At 43.0% G+C, this 25,176-nt stretch overlaps 1 protein-coding gene across 6 annotated transcripts in view; it reads left to right on the top strand.

The window, feature by feature from the left end:
• Positions 1–25,176, top strand: part of PRG4 (proteoglycan 4) — a 415,676-nt gene that overhangs the window by 86,263 nt on the left and 304,237 nt on the right. For 4 of the 6 annotated variants that reach the window (XM_078642696.1, XM_078642688.1, XM_078642705.1 and 1 more), the window contains exons 5-8: positions 6,135–6,284; positions 10,456–10,548; positions 20,904–21,029; positions 23,654–23,794. In XM_078642696.1, the coding sequence (XP_078498822.1) occupies positions 6,135–6,284; positions 10,456–10,548; positions 20,904–21,029; positions 23,654–23,794 (510 nt within the window). The remainder of the gene's footprint in view (positions 1–6,134; positions 6,285–10,455; positions 10,549–20,903; positions 21,030–23,653; positions 23,795–25,176) is intronic. The other 2 variants (XM_078642681.1, XM_078642714.1) reach the window with 2 other exon arrangements.

Below are 25,176 nucleotides of genomic sequence, written 5' to 3'. Positions count from 1 at the left end.
AGTCATGCAAAGTGTTTTCCTCGTTCCATGTGGTTTCACAATGCAGCACATGTGGAAAGAGGAAAAAACGAGGAGAGATGTAAACATGCAGGGTGACTTTATGAAGCCTTGTAGATATGGCGAAGCCCTATGTGCCACCAGAACGTCACAAAGTGACATTCCAGTGGCACACAGTATTTTGAAAATAAGCCCCTTACTGTGCTGCTGCATATATAGGCTAAACTTGTACAGACTGCTCATATTATAACACTTCATAGGTGTAGGGTTTAGCCACGACAGTCATACCCCAGGGAAAATACAAATGTTATAGGTGTCACTGTGGTGTGGTTGATAGCTTTGTAGAACTGAAAATGGTGGAAAACTATGGAAATCATTTGCAAATTTCTACGTCTACACGGATCTACTTATTTTCCATAAATCCCATGTCTTGGACTCAATTCACAAAATCTATTCCACAACTACATTGGGCTTAGATGTGAAATGGTTGTGTTAGAAGAGGAAATTCACATTTTTTATTCACATAACATAAATTTAAAATCACTGTAGAATTTACTGACACATAAATATTACACCACAATTGTGTACATTTTGTGTTAGCTGATCTGCTCAAAGGACCAAAGAGTGAGCTATCCAAAACTGAGATTTTGTGAGAACCCTTGTAAAATGTATTCTCACTCTAAGGTCCCGATTAGGAGATTGACTGTGCAGCGGCGGGACTGTCCCGTGTGAGAACCGCCCCGCAGTATTATGACTTTTTTTTGTCATATGCAGGCGATTCTTTGGCGTTCACACAGTGGTGCCTATAAAATAGGCACCGCAACAGGAATGTCAAAGGAAGTTACAGCACGGCATGGACTGTGAAGTCCATGCCCTGCTGGAACTGGGGGTTCATGCACAAAGAGGGGCACATTTTGTGCCCGCTGTGTGCATCCATATGGAGTGAGGTACAAGAGGGCCCTGCAGGCCCCATTTTTTCCCTCACTGCCACTGTTTTCATGGCAGAAAGACCTCCATTAAATCAGTGGTGGTGAGGAAAGTCATAATATGCTTGGCGGGACCGCCGCGGTACCGCTAAGCATATTGATGCCTCTTAACCACCTAGCCACCACCAGGGAACGGCCGTTCCCTTGCAGTGCCGGTGCTCCCAGGGCAGCACGAACAGCAAGGTCGTGTGTAACACAAAATGCACAATAGAATTCCACACCCTCTCCTGGGAATGTACCACTATTGGATATTCCTAGGTGGCATTACGGAATCCTTTGAGGCTGGACATTTACTCCAAACCCAGGAGGAATTCCACAGTAGTAAATTTCAGACACAATTTCTGTTTTCTGATGGATGATAAATTATACATGATTTTACTAAATAAAAAATAGCTTCTTGTGATATGCTGATCACATTGGAAGGGGAGTTATTGAAACTTTTATAGGGTAATTCAATTCAATTGAAACATTATTGTATCAGCTTATAAGTGCAAGCCATACCATAAACAACAAGAATTCAAATCACAATTTTTACATACAATGAAATATAAAAGTTGCTACAATTTCGTTTGAAGGGAGAAAATGATTGATATGGTAGATAAATCCCCCCAAAACCTCTTAGTATTAAAATAAGAAGATATTATTCACCATAGATGTTAATTAATAAAATATCAAACACTTATACCTTGTGCTTAAAAATAACCTTTTCACTTGTGTCATACAAACTGCAATTACACAGCATTCATAAATTAGGACGTTGTCAGGACTCAAATGTATCTTCTTAGAGAATAATAGACCAGCCTAAAACAATCCGACATTAAATAGTGACTCCTAAGGAAATGAAAAGTGCATGTGCTATTGTTAAAAAGGGATCAAACAATATCTAGGCATATGCAATACTATGGTCTCCACTGTAAACTAAATATCCATAAGCTGAATGTGCTATTTCTAAAATAGTCCAACTACCCTGATGATCATGCGGTAGTAGACGAAATAGGTTCTGCAAAGTACCCGTGCAGGGTACTCATAAAGTGCAGAATTGCCGAAATGAAGATGTGATGGCTTCTAATCACATGCCGTTGGCACTACAGCTGGCTGATATTAACTGTTTGGTGGCCATAAGGATGCGTAAATATAAGCAGAGACTTGGTTGATAATTTGGTCAGAATTTGTATGCATGCACAAACTCATGGCTTCCTTACAGGAATATTGTGGCTGATAAAAAATGGGATGAAGAGAATATCTTCTGACCATGAGTGTGAGGTGGCATAGTAACATAAAATGCATTCCAGATTCATGCTCTCCTCACCCACCCTCAACTCGCAACTGCACGTCACTGAAGTAGTCCCTCCTTTGGACCAATAGCAATGGCAAAGTTCCTATTTTAAAGTTAATATAGAGATTTTTTTTTCTGGGTTAGAGTTATCCATACTGGATAAGGTTTAAGAACGTGGATGTGGGCTCCTAATTTCCTGACAATGTTAGTCTATACAACATTTAAATTTTGAATGCTCCGAGAATGCGCAGTCACCATTTATTAGTGTTGTGACCCGAAGATCACAGGTTTGAAACACAGTAGGTTCGCTCAACCTTTTATCTTTCTAAAGTTGATATTTTGGTTACCATCGAGCTGGTTGATACTTTCACCAGTCGTGGCTTTTGCAAATGTACAGCAGTGGGCGGCGGGGCAGCAGCGGGGGCGGCATTCAAATTAATAATAATACCAAAAATAAGTATGTGATGCCGACCTGACAGCCAACTCACGCCTCTGTGTTCTTCTGTTCTTCCTGCTCCCAGCAGTCCCATCACAGACTCCCCATCCAGTCCAGATGCTGCTCTCATGCTATGAGAGCAGGGATGTATGACGGTACAACGCGTGCTTTTACAACGCGTACCGTTACCACGCAGGTTTTACAACGCAAGTCGTTACAACAACTTGCGTTGGGGGGCGCTGGATAGTGAATAGTTTAATTTACTATTCCAACTCCAGTCCCCGTGGATAGTAGGGAAGGTGTTGGATAGTAAATTAAACTATTCCCTGTCCTACAGCGCCTTCCAGTGCAAGTCGTTGTAACGACTTGCATTGCAAAACCTGCGTGGTAATGGTACCGCGTTGTCAAGGTTTTGTTGTAAAGGATGTTTCCCGAGAGCAGTGTTGGGATTGGGTTGAGCAAGCTGGTTTGACGCTTGTGCCCTTTCTACAATCCAGCTGTGAAACAAGGCTGGGTTAGAGAAATCTAAATGCGCATGTCTGTTTGCAAGGCCTAAGACGGGCGGCCACACAGACATGCAAACCTACAAGTGCCCACCACTCCTCCTCCCTGTCCCTGCTCTGTCAACAATGGATTGCCTGGCCCTGCCCCGTCCTAGACTCAGGAACATCAGCTGCCAGTGAAAGATAAAGCAATAATAAAACATTTTATTAGCATTTTCTTTTTGATTCTGCACTAAGTGAGGCGATGCTCCTCCACCATTACAGACGAGCCGCCTCTGACTTTGACCTTTTATAAAAGTGCTACATAACTGTAGAAGGAAGTATTCCTATTTAAAACATCCTTTTGCTAGTATTTCTGTTCTTGCAGATATATTTGGGGAGGGCCACAGGAGTTATGCGAATTTACAGCTTCGGTGTTTTCTGCTCAGTTATGGATTTGCCACATTTGCCACAGTGTCCTGTGGCATAATTTGCAGATTTTATTTTGAAGAAATTTTGTTTCTAGCTCAAACGGAACAAAAGTGACTAAAACCGTGGTGGCACGTGCTGGCGTGCAGTGGAAGGCTCTTCATAAAAGGTTGAATGGTCACCTTTCTGTTGCTCATTGCTATATTTGGGTGTTAATCTGGTACTAATGAGGTAAACATATGCCAAGACAGTGTAAAACAGACAAAGTAATTATGTAATAATATCACAAATTAAGCCGTAATAAGCTGCATAATTTGCTTTTTCTTGCCACATAAATTAGTCAACTCTGCCACATAATTTAGTTCTTCCCTGCTGCATAATCCCAGTGACCCTTATCATGGGTGAAAACACTTCAGAACCCACATTAATCCTGTGTCCTTGGATTTCTACATTAGGTTGCCTTCTTTTCTGAAATGTATAGGTTTCCAAGATTTCTCCAGGTCTAGGACTCCATTGTCCAAGAAATTGTAGGCACTTTTTGAATTTTAAAATAACTAGCAAAAAAAAGATTTGACTGATTTGTAGTTCTTGCTTTTCATGGCTTAGACTATTCTTCTCTTGTATGCATGGTACTGATTTGATAAGAAGAAACGTCACAATTCCCTATGATCTATTATGCGTTGTTGTGGATTTCTGCTGGTTTACTGAACATATGTGTTATGAGTAAAACAACCTGCATAAAAAATGCAAGCCACTCCCTTCTCAGATTCCGTAGGATGCCTACTGTGTAAAAATGCACAGGGTGAGAGTCACCCCCCCATGCTTAGGGGCGGGGTGCCTTTAGTGGAATTCTTGTGCGTGAGGCAAGCTGGATTGTATTACAGATGGTGAAGGGGATAGTGGGGGGGTCGTTAGGTAATGTGAGGATGCAGGGAGGCACCTAGCGTTTCATTAAGGAGCGCAGGCTACCCCTCCAGGGAAAAAGGGATAAAAACTCTGGACACGAGGGGTGAGCCTTCTTTGTCCTCTCGCCTCAGGTGCACAGCAGGTGCAGCCAGAAACGAGTTGCCCATCCCTAATTTTAAAGGTAGAATTGGCGGGGTCCCAGACAAGGACAATGGCAGGGACTCCTTATGGTGGGGACTGTCTGATCCTGGAACAGGGAAAGCAGTCAATGGGGCTCCGGGCTGGCGGGAGAGGGGGCCGGCCTGCTGGTGGTCCTGGACTCTCCGGCCCTACCCGAGATGCCGGAGGTGGGTAAGAAGCAACTTTGTGAGAACTGGTGAGCTGGAAATGCGCAAAGCAGTGCCCTGGTGGCAGCGTCTAGAGGTAGACGTTGGGTGGTTACTTAACATTGGAACCAATGGAGACAGGTTGTGGCCTGCTGGTACAACCCGCATCAAGTGTGGCTCTGGAGATCCTGATTTGTAAATACAATGGTAACCTGTGACTGAATGAATACTGCACAACCTTATGTTTACCAATGTGTGTTGGTTTGTTAATAAAGTTGGTCTAATGATGACAGTTCATCAGCAAATAAAGATGGTGTTATATAAGAAATAATAAAGACTATGCAGTGAAGACCAACCACTTGTCTGGTGCTTTTGTGGTGGGGAAAAGGTTCGGGCCGAATAGCACGCAATATGCTTACTATTGCTGTTTGTACCTCAGTTTAGTGTTCCCCTGGGAAGGAAACTTCACAAATGTCAATCATGCCATTTGAATTAGAATAGAACCAAAACGACAGCTCAAACGTGTGGTTTGAGAAAGATCACAACTTGAATAATATCAAGTGTAGATTTTGACGCACACATTTATGAAGCTTTTCTCTAAGTGACCACCTCACTCAAAGGACCATACTATTCCACACAGATATACATTAAGAGTAACTGAGATACTGGAAAATCTAGTAATACCTATAAAAACTGTTCAATTCTCACCAGTTTTGAAAAGTTGAAAATACATCTGTTTCATAGAAGTTAAGCTTTATTGTCGTCCTTTACAGAAAAATAAAAAATACGTGTTTCATCCTTCTATTGAAGAGACATAAATGTCTGCCACGTTTAGATAATTGTTGAAGCTAGTCAACAGAAAAGAGCAAGCTTCATTTCGACATACATTCCCCATCTTAGGAGGATAAAGGCTTAAAATGTCTCTAGGTATCTTTCATCATATGAAAAGGCTACTGAAATTTGAATAGGCATTGCGAAAACATGATTTAGTAGAATGTGGAACAGGGAGTTCCAAAATCAAACATCAGTTTTACGCAGAAACTGAAAAAAACAGGGCACGTGAAATGATAAAAATGCTAATATAAATTTGGAACATATACATCTTTAAAATGCAAGACTTTTTAAAGAGGATCAGGGAAGCAGGCAACTTTAAAGACAAGAGTAAAGTTCTGGATTTCAAACCAATTCATGTGCTTACTTATTTATTTATTCATGTTGGGTGATTTAACTAGCATCAACATGTTGCCTGTTAGTCAAAGTACTTTAACTGAAACAGAACTGTTCCTGTCTCTTCAGAACCAACGACGAAGCAGAAATTACCTCCTCCTACTCGACCTTCCAGCACCTCAGCAACTCCGACTGAAAGGAACAAGGTTCCAACCAAAAAGCCTTCGGAAATTTCTGACAAGAAAAAGCAAGCAACAAAACCCAAAAAAAAGATACAAGGTAAAAATATGCCCGCTATTGCTGTCCTCAAATCAACCAACAAAGAGTACAAACATTGAAGGCAAATTGATGAAGAGAATCAAGGGGTGCGATTTTCAACTGATACCTAAATGCATTTCAATCACCTAGTCAGTTATAAGTTGGACAAACAAAATACTGCCCTATGCTTTTGTTGTCAAATGAGTGATGTCTTTAATGATGTCATTTGTGAGGTCATGCGTAAGCTCATGGACAATGCCCATTTTATGGACAATTAAACATTTTGCTTGAATGTTGCCTTCTATGCGTTCCTTGATGTCTTTTTCACCTTCTTTTTCAACATATATTTTGTAGGGGCAATCTGTTAAATGCAGTGGTGGCTCCCATTAACAAAGAGTGGTGGGATCGATGGAGTGGGCTGAGCGTCGGGAGTGGGGGCGGGCACTCCTCCTCCCTCCTCCCATGCACTGCCCCTCCATGGAAAATCTGTCTCAGAGCCGGCAAACGAAAAATAAAATGATGCTAGAGCATTGTTTTATTTTTCGTTTGCTGGCTCCGCCCCAGGCAGTGGGGCGACGCTCCACTGCCATTGTGGAGTAGCCGCCATTAGTTAAATGACTTAAAAGGATGTGATTTATCATAAATCAGCTGTTCAGGTAAACGTGAGCTAAAGACTATCGTACCAATTCACAAAAGCATTTATGAGTATGGGAAGTAGCACTACAGGAGTACTTTTTGTAAGTACTTTTGTTAACCCCATTGGGGTGTGTCCTTTTACCAACACTTGTTCTTTGGCTTTCCGTCACGTCGACTGTGGGGCTCACCTCCCATAGCAGTCCCTCCAATGTGTGGGTTCCTTGGTTTCTAAGAGCAGCCTGCCATCGCCAGGGTTACCCATAGGTTCACCCAAAATACCTGGATGCCCTTGTCTGAGAGGTGTACCCCATCTCATTTGTACATACTCTGGGTGCCACCGGTTGATCAGCCCGATACTCTCCAAACCGTTTAACTTGCAGAATTTGCAGACTGCAATGTTAAGTTTTCTTCTAGTTATCCACTGCCCTATTTGATATGGCCCCCATCCATTTCTGCCTGAGGATGGTTTCAGATCAGTCGATGGTGGTGTTGCCTAAATATCTTGCTGCTTCCATTAGCCCTATTCGGATGTCGTGCAGGGGATCCTTCCTCCCCATCTAGGCAAATTCATTGCTGCCTAGGTGTATTATTAAAATATACATGTTTTGTGTGGTTGCTGTGGAGTGTGTGCTTTGTATACGTTGGAACTCAATATGCCCATTGCTTTGATCCCTGCCACCAGCGTCCCGTGTTGAGTAGCCGTTTTCACGGCCCCTGTCCTGAATTAGTGTGCCACAAATAGAGATGCTGGGAGGTCCGCCTGCCCAAGGGCCTTACGCATTATTGCTGTGGACTGAAATTCGCTCAGTAGTTTGCCATTCTTGTTCCTGTACAGCAACCCTCCCTCAAGGGCTGTGCTTCCATATAGATGCTTAAACATAACACTGGGCAGTTCTTGGAGTCTGTTACGCACAGTAGCGGCCACTCATATTGCAAACTGGTTTGGCAGGGGAGGGGGAACACAAACATAAGAAAACTGAATCAATAAAGAAAATTGCATTTACCTGCTCCGTCGCCGCTGCCTTGCTCCCGACACTCGCATCCTATTGAGGAACTGCTGCACACCGCACAAGCACCCAATCCCAGCATTGCTCTCATGCTGGGAATACTTTTGGATTTCTATGAGATTGATAATGAGCGCCTCGGTTTGGCGCTCAGACATAGACTGGGACCCTGTGTTGGTTTCTCCACCCAGCTGTACAACACAGCTCAGATGGAGAAATTATAAGTGTGCATGATGGTTTGACTGGCCGCAGAGGGCTGGCCAAAACATCATGCATACTTGGCAGTGCCCACCACTCCCCCCTCCTCCCCGGTGCTGCAGCATCAGTGTGCGTGGCCATGCCCCTCCCGTGGCTCGCAGTTGCAGCCTGCTGGACGAAAAATAAAATTATAATAAAAATCTTTTATCATTTTATTTTTGTCCACTGCCTCTGCTGGCTTTCAGCAGGGGGGGGGGGGGGCGCTCCTCCGCCATAACAGAGGAGATGCCCTGGTTAGGAAATACAGTTTTACCAAGGTCCCTTTACCCTGCTGATCTGTTTTTGATCTTCCCAATAGTAGGTCCACCTGTGCTATGTCTGGCTTCACATCCAATGCTTGTAGGCATGCTCTGCTTGCCTCCCCTTTCTCTGGGGACCACCAACCCACTGACTCTCAAAGCCCAAAAAAGGCCATGGCGAAAACCGCTTGAACAGGGAGACCTCAAATGTTTCCAATGCCACTGCCTCGAGTGCATCCATGATTTGGGTCAACCTTTTGAAGTCTATGGGTAATCTTGTTTCCTGACTCTTCCCCTGTAGGTATTTCCAGCCCTTCATTTCTGACCTTATGTAGTGGGAGGCTGTAGCAACCCTTCCCGTGACCAATTGGCGTATTGTGACACTCCAGATAAATGCCTGTGAGCCCATGACTTCGACTTTCTAAGGTCATAAGTCCATTTGAGGAATTGCTCCACAGTTCCTGCTGTGGCTTCAGTGTCCTCAAGTGTCTGTAGCCCCATTATCAGCTTCACTATGTCTGTATAGTTATCATATTGCCTCGCTGAACTTAGTGTGAGTGCGTGTTTAATCAGACCCAACAGGTCTGCTCTGCCAGCTCCCACATAGCTTCTGCGAAAATGGTCATCATGCCTCTAGTGTTAGTTTCGTTAACTTGCTCATCTGGAAACGAGGGAGCACATCTACCTCTGAGTTTTCTACCTCTGGGACGGTCCTTGCTCTAATGTCCAAGTTGCCCTCTAATGGCAATTTAACCATGCATCACATCAGTCTCAGTACATTAGGGCATCTGGTGGCCCCGTTGTTGATTGCGTGAAGCACCCCTTGGTTGTCAGACCAGAGTGTTATATTCATGTTTCTCAGTCTTTTTCACCAGATGTCTAGGGCCACCACTGTAGGGGACAATTCTAGGAACGTGATGTTCTTTATAACACCTAAGTCCTCCCACTACTTGGGACACCTTTCTGCACACCAAGAACATCCAAGCTCCAAAACTTTGGCTTTTTGTTCTGTCTGTGAAGAGGGCTATCTGTTAAGCAGTCACCAACCCTTCTCTCCATATGAGTAGGCCATGAAAGTCTTCCAGAAATGAGTGCCACATTGTAAGGTCCTGCTTTGCCCTTGGCCCAAGCAGTACATGGTGGTGCATCTCTCACAATCTGCTGTCAGCGGGGTCAAGTGTCCTGCAAAAGCCCACTCTGCTAGTATCACTTCTGCAGCAAAGTGTAGCCTGCCTATCAACCCTCGTAGTTCCCTTGGTGTAGCCTCCTCTTTGCTTCACATTTCCCTATTCTCCTTCTTCATTGTGCGCACCTTGCCATCTGCTATCCTGGAAGTGCCAGCTATGAAGCCATCACAAGGAACACTAGTGTAATTACTGGGCCCACCGCCGTGTCTGCTGCCAGGGGTACACCTAGCTCTATAGCTAACATCTGGAATGCCCTGATAGTGCTTTTGGCCTCATTTGCCCCTGCCCATCTTACAAAAAGAAAGTCATCCAGGTAATGCAATTTGTCTCCCTCCAGGTTTTGCTTGTGTAGGGCCCATTCTAGGAATGTGCTAAACCTCTAGGACTCTATCATAACTTTGTAACAATCTCCTGATAGGAGATTACATCAAACAGTTTTCTCAAATGTCCCTAACACATACTTATTCTGTTAACTGGCTATTCAGTGTTTTGTTTGTCTGCACTTTGTCATAGCTTGTTTGTTGTCTTTAGAGCCAAGATGACCCTTTGACTGAACGTCCGTCCTTTATAAGAATCATTAAATACCATTCCAATAATTCCCACAATGGTTGTCTCTTTAATTTGACACATCACTTAAAAAGAACAACTAGTCTTGTTCACTGCAGAATCATTCAGAAATCCTATAATGTTCCTTGAAAATCTTGCAGTTATTCGCGATAGGTACACTAGAGTGTACTATGCAATATCAGCTAATATTACCTGTTCTAACAATATGATGAGCCCTGGTGACTGGTGTCACTGCACTTTTGCACTATACCTTCTCAAATGCTATGCACATCACCATCTTCTCCTTCCTTCTCTGCTGAAGGTGGTCCTACAGACAAAAAGCACTTACCCAACTTTCCAAAGAAGAAGGAGAAACAGCCTGTGAATGGAACACTCCCAGAAAGTGGGGCACCAGGTAAGAAGAGCCATCAAAGTTAGTGACGAAAGTACATTACTAAAGCAATAATAAGGCAGAAATGCAAAAATACTAAAATGCTAGAAAGTCTCTCTGTTTTAAAACAATGCTGGTAAAGATGGCCTCTGTAGTGTAAAAGGGAGAAAAGCATGTCCTTTTGTCGCTTTCATTACCTCGAGCTAATAAATTGAGAAACCAAAAAGACTGCCAAAAGAATTGAAAGAATGTAAGTAGATAAATGGTATAAGGATAAGGGTTTGCACTAAGGAAAAGATCTCCCGCAACAGAGGGCTTCTTTTAAAAGAAGGGACAGATTAATGACTGGCTCATCCCTTCATTAACAAATGAACTAATTTAGCTCAAACTTTGTCTTTCATTTCCCAAAAAAAATTGGGATAAAACCCATATTTACAATAAGAGTAGTTGCCAAAATGTATCCTGTCATGGCTAATGAAATAAGCACAGAACAAGGAAAATAGACTCAGAGGCTTTTCTCAATGTCTGCAGTAAGCTCTGCAGCTGGCCCTCGGGTCCCACCCACCAGGACATTTTTTAACACAAAGAGGTCACTATCTATTACCTATGTCTATACTTTGTCCCTTCTTTAGAAAATGGCTTGCCGACAGCCAAATGGTTGGGGGACAGGAGTACGTCTGGCTGGTCTTTCGACTATGTCACCGGCCAACAGTGTTTTTTGTATTGCAAACACAAATTCCCAGATAACGTTTTTGGAAAATTAGAAATCAAGGTCACTGATGCAATGGGAGTGTGTAGAGAAGATTGTTCATGCTTTCCTTCCTGTTACTGCATGCATCTCGTGTGATCATGGACAAGACATCAATGGCTGACACAACACTGGGCCTTTCAAAGCCATGTAACCAGTGGTAGAGCAGCGAAGAAGAGGCTCCAGATAGGAACACAGCACTTACCAGCCTCTAAATGAGGAGGAAGAACGAAGACATTGGAGGATGGGAAAGCCACCAATTTTGGTCAGCTGTCCAACTACTACCAACCTTTAAAAAACCACCCTTCGTCTTTCAGTCAAACTCCAAGTCAAAGAGAGAGTTTAGGATATCTGAGGGAAAGCCATGTCTTAGTACACTGAAAATGTGCCTTATAATGGTCATGCTGTATTTAACATACAGAATTTAACCAGAGTAAAGCTCTTTTTAGCTTTTATGGAAATCACCACTGGAATTATCTAGGAGATATATGTCCGTCATACCTGGTGTTGGCTTTGTTTCTTGTGCCCTTTTGAAAAGACAAAAGTCCATGATTCACCTTGCAGCTGTCATGTCTTCACTATATTCTATTGTGTCTGAGGTTCCCCTTCATTTTCCTGCTCTCTAGGGACATTCTTTTTTAACCATAGGGCAGGGAAGGACATAAGATTGGATTCCCATCCTTAAAGGATTCCCTCTGATCACTGAAAAGAAGTTTTAGCTGATTTTTTTTTGGTAGCTTTGAGTGCAGATATATCATGATGGGGAAGCTGGAATTAGAGATGATTTGTGTGTGTGCAGTAACAAGCGTTTAAACTAGGGGGACCACAGGATTTTGCTTGCAATATCACCCTCCAAAAAGTTATAGTCCTTTTTAGACTATTAGATCTCTTTATTAACGTCCGATTCTGCCATCACAGGATTTATTCAGAAATGTAAAACTGTTGGCTATAAGGCTGGCATGCCCTAGTTAACAACCCACCCCATCGCAAAGGATGGAAGACATCCTCCATTACAGTAGAAGGGGCTTCTCTGTTCTCAAACCTCAAACTGTAGTTCTATGTGGACTAGCCACACTATGCGCTGTTCCTGGTTCCACCCCCTTAACTTCTTCCCCAATTCATAGTTGAAAGAGATAATGTATTGCTTAGTCTATTGCCAAAGAGAATATATTACACACTAATGTGCTTCATGGCTTTTGGTCTGAAGATTGAAAACAGTTACAAGCTGTGCCCTACACCTAAGCTGACTCTCCAAATTTAGCCTGGTAATGCACTATGCTATTTGCCAATTAGAAAGGGATCAACACTGAAATAAATATGTATGTCACAATTTACATCTGTTCCTCTACTTGTGCTCCTTGGATATGTCTAGGTTGCCCCACATTTAATGCTTAAATATACTGCGCTGACCTTGCTACTAGCCAAGTGGAGAGTGATAAAGTGTTGAGGCAGAGGCTTGGCGCAAAACATTGCAGCATAGTTGAGCAAGTTAGTTTACTGTTTACACAATATGGCCGACATCTGTGTTCCCCACACCATATCATATCTCAGAGATATATCACGCCAACATCAAATGCATTAAACCTGTAATTACCTACTCAGCCATAACTTGTTTAGAATTGTGATGGTTGGCTCTCCTATTGTCATATAATGTTACATTCTTCGGAATGTGGTTGATAAGGAATATCTGTATGCTGCAAACAATTTAGATGTTATATATGCTATGTAGCTATATGTTATACATCTATATGTTATATGTGGTATAGTAAGATATGATGTTTTACCTCTTAACTATCATTCACTCACAGATATGGGTAAATATGTTTACCTAACCTGTCAACACTGAAGTTATGTACACACTGTAAATGATATTGCTGACATTGTTCTGTTTGGAAAAGTAAATATAGTTTAAAAAAATCCCTACACCAATATTCTTCACTCTAAGACCTCTGGGATACCCATGACCTCATCCCATCATGAAAGCCATGAGCATTGCTCACAATCTCCAGAGCAAGTCACCAAACAGTCTACCCACTCAGATCGTGAAGTATAAGATAATAACCTCTGGTAAATAAATGATCATGGCCTTCTTCATGCATCTCTACCGTGCTCAGTTCAAGGAATGTGGCCTAATGGCTAGAGCGGTCCACTTCGAAGCTGGGGAACCGGGTTCGATTCTCTGCAGGGGCGCCAACATCCTGTGAATCTAGGGAAATCACTTAATCTCCCTGTACCTATCAAAATGAATGTGTCCATCTGCAATGAAATTAGTGCTCATGTAAAGCACTCTAATACCTTTGCTTCGAGTTTGCGCTATATACAACAAAACAAAAAAGAAAACAAATTAATTGTTGCAGTGAAATGTCCAGATGACTCCCTGACAGTGCCTTTGTACCCCTCAAGCTTTGAAACAGCTTACTGTCTGCTAATTCTGCCTAGCAACAATTATAATCAACAATTACCTAATCTTCTGCAACTTCCAGAGCCAACTAAAGGCCTCCTGCATCAAGCTGATCATAAAGAAGAAGAACCTTGATCCGCTAGCTGCATACTGTTACTGACCAATCTCTAAAGGGCCCTTGCTGTGCAAACTGATTGAAAAAGCTGCCTTAACTCAGATCTAGAACTTGACTGAAGAAAATAACCAAGGGGCAGATTTATGTTGGGAATGCGCCACGTTTGCGTCACGCAACTGCGGCGTAAACGTGGCGCATCCCTACGACCCATTTACAACGTGACGCATCTAGGCAGATGCGTCACGTTGTAAAGCCCTGCGCCACTTGTGGGCGTTCCGGCGCAGGGTGGGCGTTCCGGGGCAGGTGCGCCTCGCAAAAGTGGCTGAGTGAAATCTATAAGATTTCACTCAGTCACTTTCAGGCCAATGCTGCGTCAAAACCCTGCGCCTGCTTGAAGCAGGCGTAGGTCTTGACGCAGCATTGTAAAGATGGGGCACCCCGTGCCTTGCTGGAGCTGCGTCACGCTTGCGACGCAACTCCAGCAATGCGCCACCTTTACGGCACAGATGCGTCACGCATCTGTGCCGTTTTTGCCCCATGGTGCGCCGCATTGTAAATGCGGCGCAAGCAAATGAAACAAATATGTTAAGATAAGGATTTTCATTCATGGCTTCACAGAGTTAAAATTAGACATGAGTACCACATTATATTTCCAAAGGTAAGGGAAAGTAAACAGTGTAATAGCTCTCGCTGTATTACTTGACTAAGTTATCTTTCAAGAAACTCTGCAGGGTGAGTCACTCGCCCACTTGATCTGACCCTAACCACAGTGTTTCCCCCTTATTTAACACAGGACTGTCATTCGTTTGGCCACTTTCTGACCTTGCTTCAGTGTTGTGTTCACGTGTCTCCCCATTATGTCCAGGTCAGTAATGTTTCACCACCCTCACCAGATTCCATATTCTACCATCCTGTGTCTTGACCGCATTGCAAAAGAGCCTTATGATTTTCATAGGTTCAGTAAACTTTGACCATTGTTTAATTGACAATTGGATCTTTCACTCTTACCCAATCACACACTTTAAACTCAATAGCTTTGGTCTTATGCAATTTGACAAACCTCTCTTTGCACGCTGCCTGCAACTTCAACTTCCTTTTCCTCCACTGTCAATCCTCACCCAACCCTCACCGAAGCCTTGTGCCACTTCATCCACCAATGTAACGGTCTAGAATTGGGCTTCCCGCTCTTTAACGACACATAGGGAGTCATACCTGTTGAATGATGAGGACTTAAGCGTTAAGCCTCTATTCATCTCCAAACCTCATTTTCCAGCTCAAACCATTTGATCTTGCCAGGTGAATGCCCTCTTTAAGATTTTTAAACATCTTTCTACTGCTCCATTGGTTTCTGAGAGATACAGGGCACTAAGTTTGTGTGTTATTCCATTACATTGCATTAATTCCTTGATTTCCTGGGAGCAAACCTGAACACTTTTGTCAGTTATAAGTGTGTTGGGTAGTCCCTCTCATTAAAAAAAAAACCCTATCAGGAAGATTATAGCTGAGGTTGAGCTGATGTCAGAGAGAAATTTGATATCTGGCCATTTTGAATATGTCAGCCAAAACTAGAAAGTGTGGGGAATTCCTTTTTCCCATCAGTGGCCCAATGATATGCATTGCTACTTCTATTCAGGGACTTACAGGTGGGGTGCAACACTGCATGGGCAGACTGTGCAATGCTGCTACCTTATCAGTGGAACAGGCTATGCAATCCTTGTCTCTCTCTCAGCCAGTAAATGTCTAACCACAACCTTTGCTTAGGTTTGGTGATCCCCAGATGGCCTTTGTGTGCTATGTCAACCAGTTTTTTCCTGAGGATTTCAGGAGGTATCAATATCAAGCCTCTGAAATGGTATCCATCTTCTTCTCTGACCATCCAATCTGGCCTCAGCCACTCTTCATTCTTCTCTACACTATACTACCCCTGGATTAACAAATCTCCTCAACCACCCCTTTGGTAACCACACACACATTTTCTTTGTGCAATTCTATATCCTCACTTTGGTTATAACACAATTTGTCTTTCTCTTCCTTTTCTGCGCCCTCAACCAATCGGAACAAGCAATCTGCTGCAAAGTTATGTGTACTAGTGATATATTCTATGTCAAATGTATACTTAATGACCCATCTTTTAATTCTACTGCAAATTGCGTCCAGCTCTTTTTTTTATAAATACCTCCTTAAGTGGCTTGTGGTCTGCTATTAACTTCAACACAGTACCACAAATGAAGTTCTTGAATTTGTTTAGTGCCCAGTATACTGCAAATGCTTCTTTTTAATTACAGAATAGTTGACCTCAGATTGCTTAAGTGCTCTTCAGGCAAATGCAGTGGTTTCCTCACCTTTTCCAATTTCTTGTAGAAGTCTAGCACCTAGCCCTTTTGAGCTGGTATCTGTTGTAATGATCATATTTTTTCCCTGGAAAAAAGTCTGGTGCTGTGCTCAGAGCATTCTTGACATCTCTAAATTCTCTCTTCCAATGCCCATCCCACTCAAAGGTTACTCTATTTTTCAACGATTTGCACAAATGGCACGTTGGACTGGCAAAGTTGCCGATTAGTTTACTATAAAAATCTATCCTTCTCAAAAAGGATCTTCGCTCATCTTTGGTTTTGGACGCCACTAATTTCATTATGTGTTAACCAGATCTGTTTTGGGTTGTGCCCCTTCAGAAGTGAATTTATGACCAAGATAGTTTATTTCAGTACATTGAAGTTTACATTTGTCTGTTCTTACTATAAGGCTATACTCTTTGAATCTGTCCAAAACTTGTCTAAGTCTTTCATTATGTTGTGCCTGAGAGTTCCCAATTATCAGCACATCGTCTTGATAACACGAAGGCCCCTGGGATTCCAGACCGTATATTAGACATGGCTCTCTGAAAGACTGATGGCGCCATTACCAGACCGGGCTGCATGCTTTTATATTTGTATGTCTCCATGGACATGATGAAAGCAGTGAGCTCTTGAGAGTTGGGGTATAGATGGATCTGGTAATAGGCGGATGTTAGATCTAATGTTGAGAAGAGTTTTTCTCAAGCTACAGTTGTGATCATCTCTGTTATGTTTGGAAAAGAGAGATTATCAGCAACTACCTCTTTGTTGAGAGTCAACACACAGGCAAATCTTGGTGTCTGCTTTTCTTGCCACTACAATGAGTGACAACCATTCAGTTGCTTCAACAGGTTCTATTACATCCAGCTTGCACAATTTCTCTAACACACTCAAGAGAAGACTACGTACTTTAGCTGACAGTGGAACTGCTTTTTCTTTCAATTTTATCTTGTGCACATATTGTTTGAGGCATCCTAACTTTTCTGTGAATCCTTCAGAATATTCTTTCCTAAAATAAGATTCTACGTCTACATCCTTCTTACCATTCTAGAATCTTATCTCTTTTACATGAAACATAAACTTTCCATACTGTAGTTCTGTTTTTATACTCGATCTTTCCTACAAATTATCCAATCATCTTTATTGGATGGCCATCTTACCCTCTTAGGTGTTTATCCATTTTGTGTAGTTCATATATTTCTTGAATAGTTTATTAAATACCTCATCTGAAAGTATTGTTAGTCTACAGCATGAATCAAAAATGATCTCAAACTTGAGTTACTTCAACAGCAACCCTAAAAATGGCCTTTCCTCCTACACTTATTACATACAGCTTTCATTGCTGGGCATTCCTAACTGTTCGCCATGTGGCCAACCCTCTCACATCTGTAGCATTGCCCCTTGAAGGCACCAACACTCTTCCTGTCCTTTGCCATAGGAGTACCCTTAACTATTTATACCTAATTTTTCTCATCCCCATTTATTTGTACATTTTCCTTACTATTGGTGTCTTGCTTAATTTCTTTCACACATCTCATCATGAGCTCTACTTGTTTTGCCACAATAAACACATCTCCCAAGGGAGGATCATATTTTAGCCAAAGTTCCTCCTGTATCCTTTCAATTTACGATTCAACAAAAAATTGGCCCCTGGTGCGTTAGTCATTTCTTGCTTCAAACTTACACAGACACAAATTCTTCTACTGTTTCTCCTCTCTTTTGTGTGCCCTTCCTGAAATGATAATGCTCCATGAATATACTGATCATAGGAAGGAAACGATTATCTAATTTCTTTATGCATATTTCATATTAATTTAACCCCCTGGATTCATCAGCACTCAGATCAGGTAGATGGTCTAGGATTTCTTGTTGCTATGCTTCTAAGCAATGTTGTAGTCGTACTATCTTCCTCTCTAGATCCAAATTGGGCTCACAAACTATGGACAAATTGTGAAAGACCTGTTAAATATGTGTTCCACTTCAATGTTGGTTCCCAAGGGGATATTACAAATAGTGGGGGAGGAGTAACACTCTGCACACTCATTTCTTCTTTCTGATGTCACGAAAAATATCCCCCACCTCACTTCTCCAACCCCTCTACCGTCACAATCAAACTGGGGCTTAGGTCTCACAGTATATGGCAAAGCAAAATGTATCACACACTGAGTTTCTGTTCTCTTTTTATCACTGCCAACATCGGTGTGGTTTACCTCAACTGCCTCCAGGTAGTGATGGCACTGCTTAGAGAGGAATAGAATCTGAAACCCAGAATCAATTAGGCGAATACGCCTTGCAGCTCTAGGACAAAACATGGAAAACTCTAGGCAGTAGATGACATACCACAGAAAGTCTTCCCAAGACTCCTTGCAGGTGCTCCTCCCTTCAGGCTCCTTCAGAACCCCCCGGGAGCAAGAATGCGGCTTTCACTGGGAAGGCAGATTCAAGGAAGGTGAGTGGCCCTACTGGAGTGAGACCCTAATTCAGGTTCTTGAGCACCACATTTTCCTTATTGCACTGCTAGCGAGGAGAGTAAAGGGTAGTGAATTCTTGCGCTGAGCGAGCACTCCCCATGCTCACAACAGTTTGTTGCTGCATGTATGTGGCATCAAACACGATCTCATCAGTTGGTAGCCGCTTAAGTTCAGCGTTACAAAAGGAAGGGGATTTCTCATGTACAGTGCACACCCTTATCAGAAAGCCACACACCTTTCAAGCGTATGCTGGAAGTGTAGAGCAGCTTCAGGTAGTCCTTTCTCTTTCTAATTGTTTAAGTGCTCAAAGAAGGTTGAATTCACCACATTCCTCTAGCACACAGTTTCTTTCCCAAGACAATAATTTGAGCAGTGAACAGGGGTCACATCGGGATGACCATTACGTCACCACAGGGACTGCCGGTAGTAGCCAATTGCTCACTGCTCAGGCTCACATAGTGACCATCCACAAAAGTACTCACTGTGTACCAGAGTCAGTTTGACACAATGATCTTGGATTCAGTTGTGTAACCAGGGAACCTCCCTGAATACCCTTCAGTTCCTGAGAGTGGCCACACTCCATCTTCCTGCTGTGTCGAGTGCATGTTGAGGCATACCTGGCTGAATCCCGTTCTCATCCCCAGTGTCCAATGCAAGATAAAAGGTTTACACAATAAGCTGACCAGAGTGTGAAGAGAAGCATCAGGTTTATTCCATACACCTCAGCCACAGCATACCAACTGCCAGTTCAGGAGCTCTTAGGCTCCTCACTCTACATTCTAGAACTTTGTGACCGCAAGATTCCACTGTTCTACTCTCTTCTACAATGTTCTGGTATCTTCTACAGTGCAAGTGACATAGGTGACTTACAGATACAACACTCACAAAGTCTTTCATTTTTACACCGCACCCATAACATCTCTTGTTAGAAAACTAGATAGATGGTCCTGGAATGCTCTTGCCTAGAAAGGATGAACTAGCTCATTTGGAAATGGGGAAAACAAGCACTAGGTTGAATACCAGGGGCTGCTTTTATGGGTGGATGAAGAGATCATTAGCTATCCCACCAGACAGAGAATTTTAAGGAATTGTGTTCAATGTTCCTGGAATATACAATTCACCATTCAAAATTTGCCTTGTGACAGTGACTATCACTTGGTACAAAATGGGAGTGGTACAAACACATTTTCTGTGGCTGATTGTATTTCTCAATTAACTAATTACCATTGTGTCTGACCCATGGACCAATTGATGCTGATAACAAATCAATTTGTCCAAAGTAAAATTATGTCTCTAGGACCATGTGGCCTAAGAACTTTGTAATAACTTTGTAACATTAGCTCAAGTAAGAAACTTGGGAGTGATCATGCCTTTGACCTACCACTCTCCTGTGAAGTGAACCAAGTTACCAGAAGTACCTTTATCATCATCTAAAGTCTTTGAATCATTCACACACATTTAGATTTCTTATATAAGGTTGTGGCCACCTTCATTAGTTTCCTGTAGCTTCCGGAGAATCTCGTCTTTGCAAATTAACCTTAATTTGGAGCACTATGTTACATGCACTGAAGAGTGAAAAAAGATACCTCTGTTGCAACCAAGGAATTACTGTACCTATGCCTTCACAACTGCATTACTCAAGCCTTTCAAGCAATTCACTAGCTACCCAGGACCAAACACTTTCCCTTTAAGTTACCCTGTCTTGCCCACAGGGCCATGCATGTCAACCTGCCACCTTTTATCAAAGTGAAACTTAGGTAATACTAACTCAATCAGATGCACTGCACAAGAAAACTCTGTAACTCACAATTGGTAAGAATAAGAAGCATCCATATGCAAATGTGTTTCACAGTCCTCATTGGTTTACTTCCGGCTTAAGAGCAGCTAAAGGTATACCACATCATAATGACTAAATCCATCTGATCTTCACATATAACATCAAAACTCGTTCCACATAGGCCCACACTCCAACCGTGCATTAAGAGCAGAGTGGTGTATTGCCATTCCATCAAGAAATTGTTAGGGGCATTGGCAGGCATATGCAACTTTAATACAATGCAATGCAACAAAATACAATGCATTAAACCCTTCCCTTTCTGGTCCTCCATTACTGGAAGTCTGCAATGAATGGAGTGATTTCCACTTAATAGGACCTCTTTCTGGCCACCCTCTTTCCTTTATTAAAGATAGAGGAAATAAATATGATTACAAGTTCAAAAAGTAATGAATCCATTACCTACCGAGCAGAAACTGCTTCTGAAATACATGGGGTAGGTGTGCAATTTAAAGAAGGTATTTTTCATCACTCCAGAGACTCCTCCAAGAACATCTTCACAGATACCTCCCCCTTCCTCCAAGAACTCGTCTAAGGACAACCCGACCACAAGGAAACAAGTACCCGAAGCCCCAAAGAAGAAACCAATCGGAGATACACCAGGTAGACCTTCTGACGTGTAATTGATTTTCCCTTAAATTTGTGATAAAATAGTCTTTCCGACTCCTTGCTTTTTAAAACTATTTTATTGGTGTTTATCATATTTCATTGTCAACGTACACCATTCCTTCATCTACAGTTACAGTATATTTATATACCACATCTTTTTCATATGCTGTGGATAGGAGAGTTAAGTTGTTAATGAAGAAAATAGCCCAGCACCAAGTGAGCCTGCAAGAGGGGTTTAAACTCTTCCCATAGCAGGAAGAGGTATTGTTACAAACTCATATTTGTGGACATTTCCAAACTCCAGTTTCACTCTTTCTCTCCTATTCCATCCCCTAGGTAATGGTCGGTGATTTAGCTCTATTTCTGGGATGGTACTGGGAACGGATCATGCTCAAATTTAGTAGGGGTATAGGGCAAGGGCTTTCCTCAAGGGGGAGTTCGTATCAAAGTGTTGGGGGAAAAAAAGAAAAATCAGTTTGTGTTTGCACATCCAACTCAGTGTAATGATACTAATTGTATCTATCTTAAAGGATGTAAGGCTGAGCCAGCTCTGCAGGGATATGAACTTTAATAAACTAATCAGACTATCCAGTCCATCTTCTGCGGCTCAAATTTGCTGAGCATATGGTGGTTTGATCTCACTTGCTCCCCTGGGCATAACTTAAATCACTTTGGGCAAAAATGCACATTTCTCTGTATGGCGCATTTCACACTGGATAAAACATCCAGAATTCCATTAGTTTCCTGAGATTCAGTTATCCAAAATCCTCAAAGTCATCCATCCTTGGCTGGGGAATGTAGAAAGCCAAACCCTTTAAATTCTGTTCAAGGATGAAAACTGGGCTCCAGATGGAATACCTCCAGTTCCATTCCCAGATAGATTGTTTCGTACAACATAACTTCAAACATGCAAGTTAGATATAGATCTCAGCTGGGAGTATTTATCTCCCTGAACCATCTTACTGGCTAATCAGCAAATCAGCTAGTAAAGCCACCACAGCATCACTCAGCACCACCACAGCATCACTCAGTGCTGCAACAATATCACTCAACACCACCACAGCACCACTCAGCACCACCACAGCACCACTCAGCACCACCACAGCATTACTCAGGGCAACCACAGCATCACTCAGGACCACCACAGCATCACTCGGCACGACCACTGCATCACTCAGCGCCACCACAGCATCACTCAGCGCCACCACAGCATCACTCAGCACCACCACAGCATCACTCAACGCCACCACAGCATCACTCAACGCCGCAACAATATCACTCAACATCACCACAGCATCACTCAGCACCACCACAGCATCACTCAGCACCAATATAGCATCACTCAACGCCACCACAGCATCACTCAGCACCACCACAGCATCACTCGAAGCCACCACAGCATCACTCAACTCTACCACAGCATCACTCAGCACCACCGCATCCTCACTCAGGGCCACCACAGCATCACTCAACTCTACCACAGCATCACTCAGCACCACCGCATCCTCACTCAGGGCCACCACAGCATCACTCAGTGCCGCAGCAATATCACTCAACACCACCACAGCATCACTTAGCACCACCACCGCATCACTCAGCACCACCACAGCATCACTCAACGCCACCACAGCATCACTCAGCACCACCACAGCATCACTCAACGCCACCACAGCATCACTTAGCACCACCAAATCATCACTCAACGCCACCACAGCATCACTCAGCACCACCACATCATCACTCAGGGCCACCACAGCATCACTCAGTGCCGCAACAATATCACTCAACACCACCACAGCAGTACATTCTGCCCTCTGTCGGTGGACTAATCTAATTTCACCATAGCTCTTCTGCCTTAAGCTACAACGGTTGTTAAATTCCACTCCTCCCATTATAAGCTTGACAAATCTAGAGAGCTCTGCCTGCCCCTTGGGCATCGCTTTGGTGATATGGCATCCACCCACTCGGTGGATGCAGTTTCATCACTGCTAAATGCTGAGAGAGTGATCATTTCACCCCCTGGGATTTCTCTTTTGCTTTTCAGCAACAAACGCCAGTGGGGGATGGGGCTCATTGAAGAAAAGCAAACAAAAACTGTCACTAACATGGAGGCAGATTTCTCCCTGAGCGTCAGGGACCTTTTGATATTTTCCTCCATGGGACCGGCAAGCCTTCAATAGAGATCATGGGCAGACAAAATCAGTGGCGGTAGCCAGGCTGCAAAGGGGCGGGGCTCCTGCTTCACTGACCTGGCTTCCCGTTGGTAGACTGGGCAGGTCAAGGTTTCAAATCCAGAGTCAGCTGTGGATGTACCTCCGAAACGTAGCCATTCCCCCACCTCTAGACGAAGCAGGGGAGCCATGGCTTCAGCATAATGGGAGCCCCGCCAGTTTACGGTGGAGCTCCTGGTCTGCTGAACTCTGACCCCTTTAGACCGTGAAGTAGGTCTATAATTCAGTCTATTAGATTTCTATGCTTATAAATACTTTGCACACATGTGAGAGGTGCTTTTCCTTGACTAGAACACCTGTGCCTTACGGTTTTGATGGAATGCATTTGTTTCTGAGCATCATTGTCATGAAAAAGCAGCCTGAACATTGCATTTATTTTTGTTTGAGCAGATTCAAAGAACACAACCTTAGATTCTCCCTCACCCCCTGACATCAACAGCAAGGACCCAAATCAACAGCCAGCAAAATCTCCAAAGAAGAAGAAGAAACCACCAGGTGAAATGAAGGATGCTGCTGGGGAAAACCCAGGTATTTGTTTTATTTCAAAGTAAACAACTTGTCCATGTACTATAAAGGCATTTTAAGTCACCAAAAGGTTGTTTGACTTATAGAGAAATTAAGCCAAAATCTGAGTTTCTATGCAATGCCACAGAACCCTGAGATGCTTTGCTATATTCCTTTTATATGTGGCATGGAACACTTCATTGTTTAAAATACATAGTAACAGTCATTACCTTCACAAATGTATAACATAGTACTAGTGATGCAAGAGATGTTAACAGACTGTATACCTGTTTAATACAAACTAATTATATGTAACCGTATAATATGTTTCCCACAATAACTGGTGATTTCCAAGCCATTTAGTGTATGTCAATTTCAATTGTCGTAACATATTTTTAACTATAAACAATATGGCCCATAGACACATTTTATTTAGAGAAACAGTACTAAATAATGCCTACTAGTACATATATTACTACTGTGCAACGGGTAACTTCCAGTTTATTATCCCGGTAAAATGAAATTCAGATGAGAAAAACATTGTTGACAGCTTCACTGACTGCATGTTACAATCACTTTACTCAGTGGCTGCCGGTGCAGGTTAGAGTGGTGGGGCGGGGGGAGGGGTATTTGACAGATGACGACGTGGGAAAATAAAATTTAAAAAAAAGTAAATCACTTACCTTGAGCTCGCCGCATCGCTAAGTTGGCGATGCGGCGTGCGCAAGGCAAGTGTTTTTCTTTTTTTAAATGTTATCTTCCCTCTTTGTTGTCTTTCGCCTTCCCTCGCCCCGCCCCACCGCATTTAGCTGCACCGGACCAGACCAGACTTTACTCATGGAAACAACTCTCCTACTATCCATGATCCCCGGCGATTGAGGCAGGCCTGTGGCAGTCCTACTGCTCTATTCGTAATACAGTGGATGGACCGCCAGTTTGGCGGTCCAGGGACTGCCACCACGGGTCCGGCGTTCCGTTGGACCACTGAACTCACAATCGGGAAACGGCCATTACAACGAAGCCTTTACAGCGAAATCGTTAACCACGCATGCAGTACAATGCATGCGTGGTAACACGCAAGCCTTTACCACGCATACCTTTACTACGAGGTTTGTAGTAAAGGAATATGTGGTAAAGGTAAAAAAAAAAAAAGGGGGGCTTGGGGGGGTCTTCCCCCCAAAAGAGAAACTCACCTGAAGTCACGTCGGGTATCAGCGTCGTTTAAGAGAAAACGGAAAATAAACTTCCGCTTTCTCTTAACGACGTATGACGTCACCACGCTAGTAATTGTGGTAAATGTAATGCGTGGTAAACGAATTCCGTTGTAACGCATGCGTGGTAAAGGCATGCGTTGCAACGGAATTCGTTGTAACGTCATATATTCCTCACAATCAGGCCCTAAGACT

Source organism: Lissotriton helveticus, chromosome 1_1 (assembly GCF_964261635.1).
Source record: "Lissotriton helveticus chromosome 1_1, aLisHel1.1, whole genome shotgun sequence".
Classification (NCBI taxonomy): Eukaryota; Metazoa; Chordata; class Amphibia; order Caudata; family Salamandridae; genus Lissotriton; species Lissotriton helveticus.
This window is presented reverse-complemented; position numbering and strand designations above follow the sequence as displayed.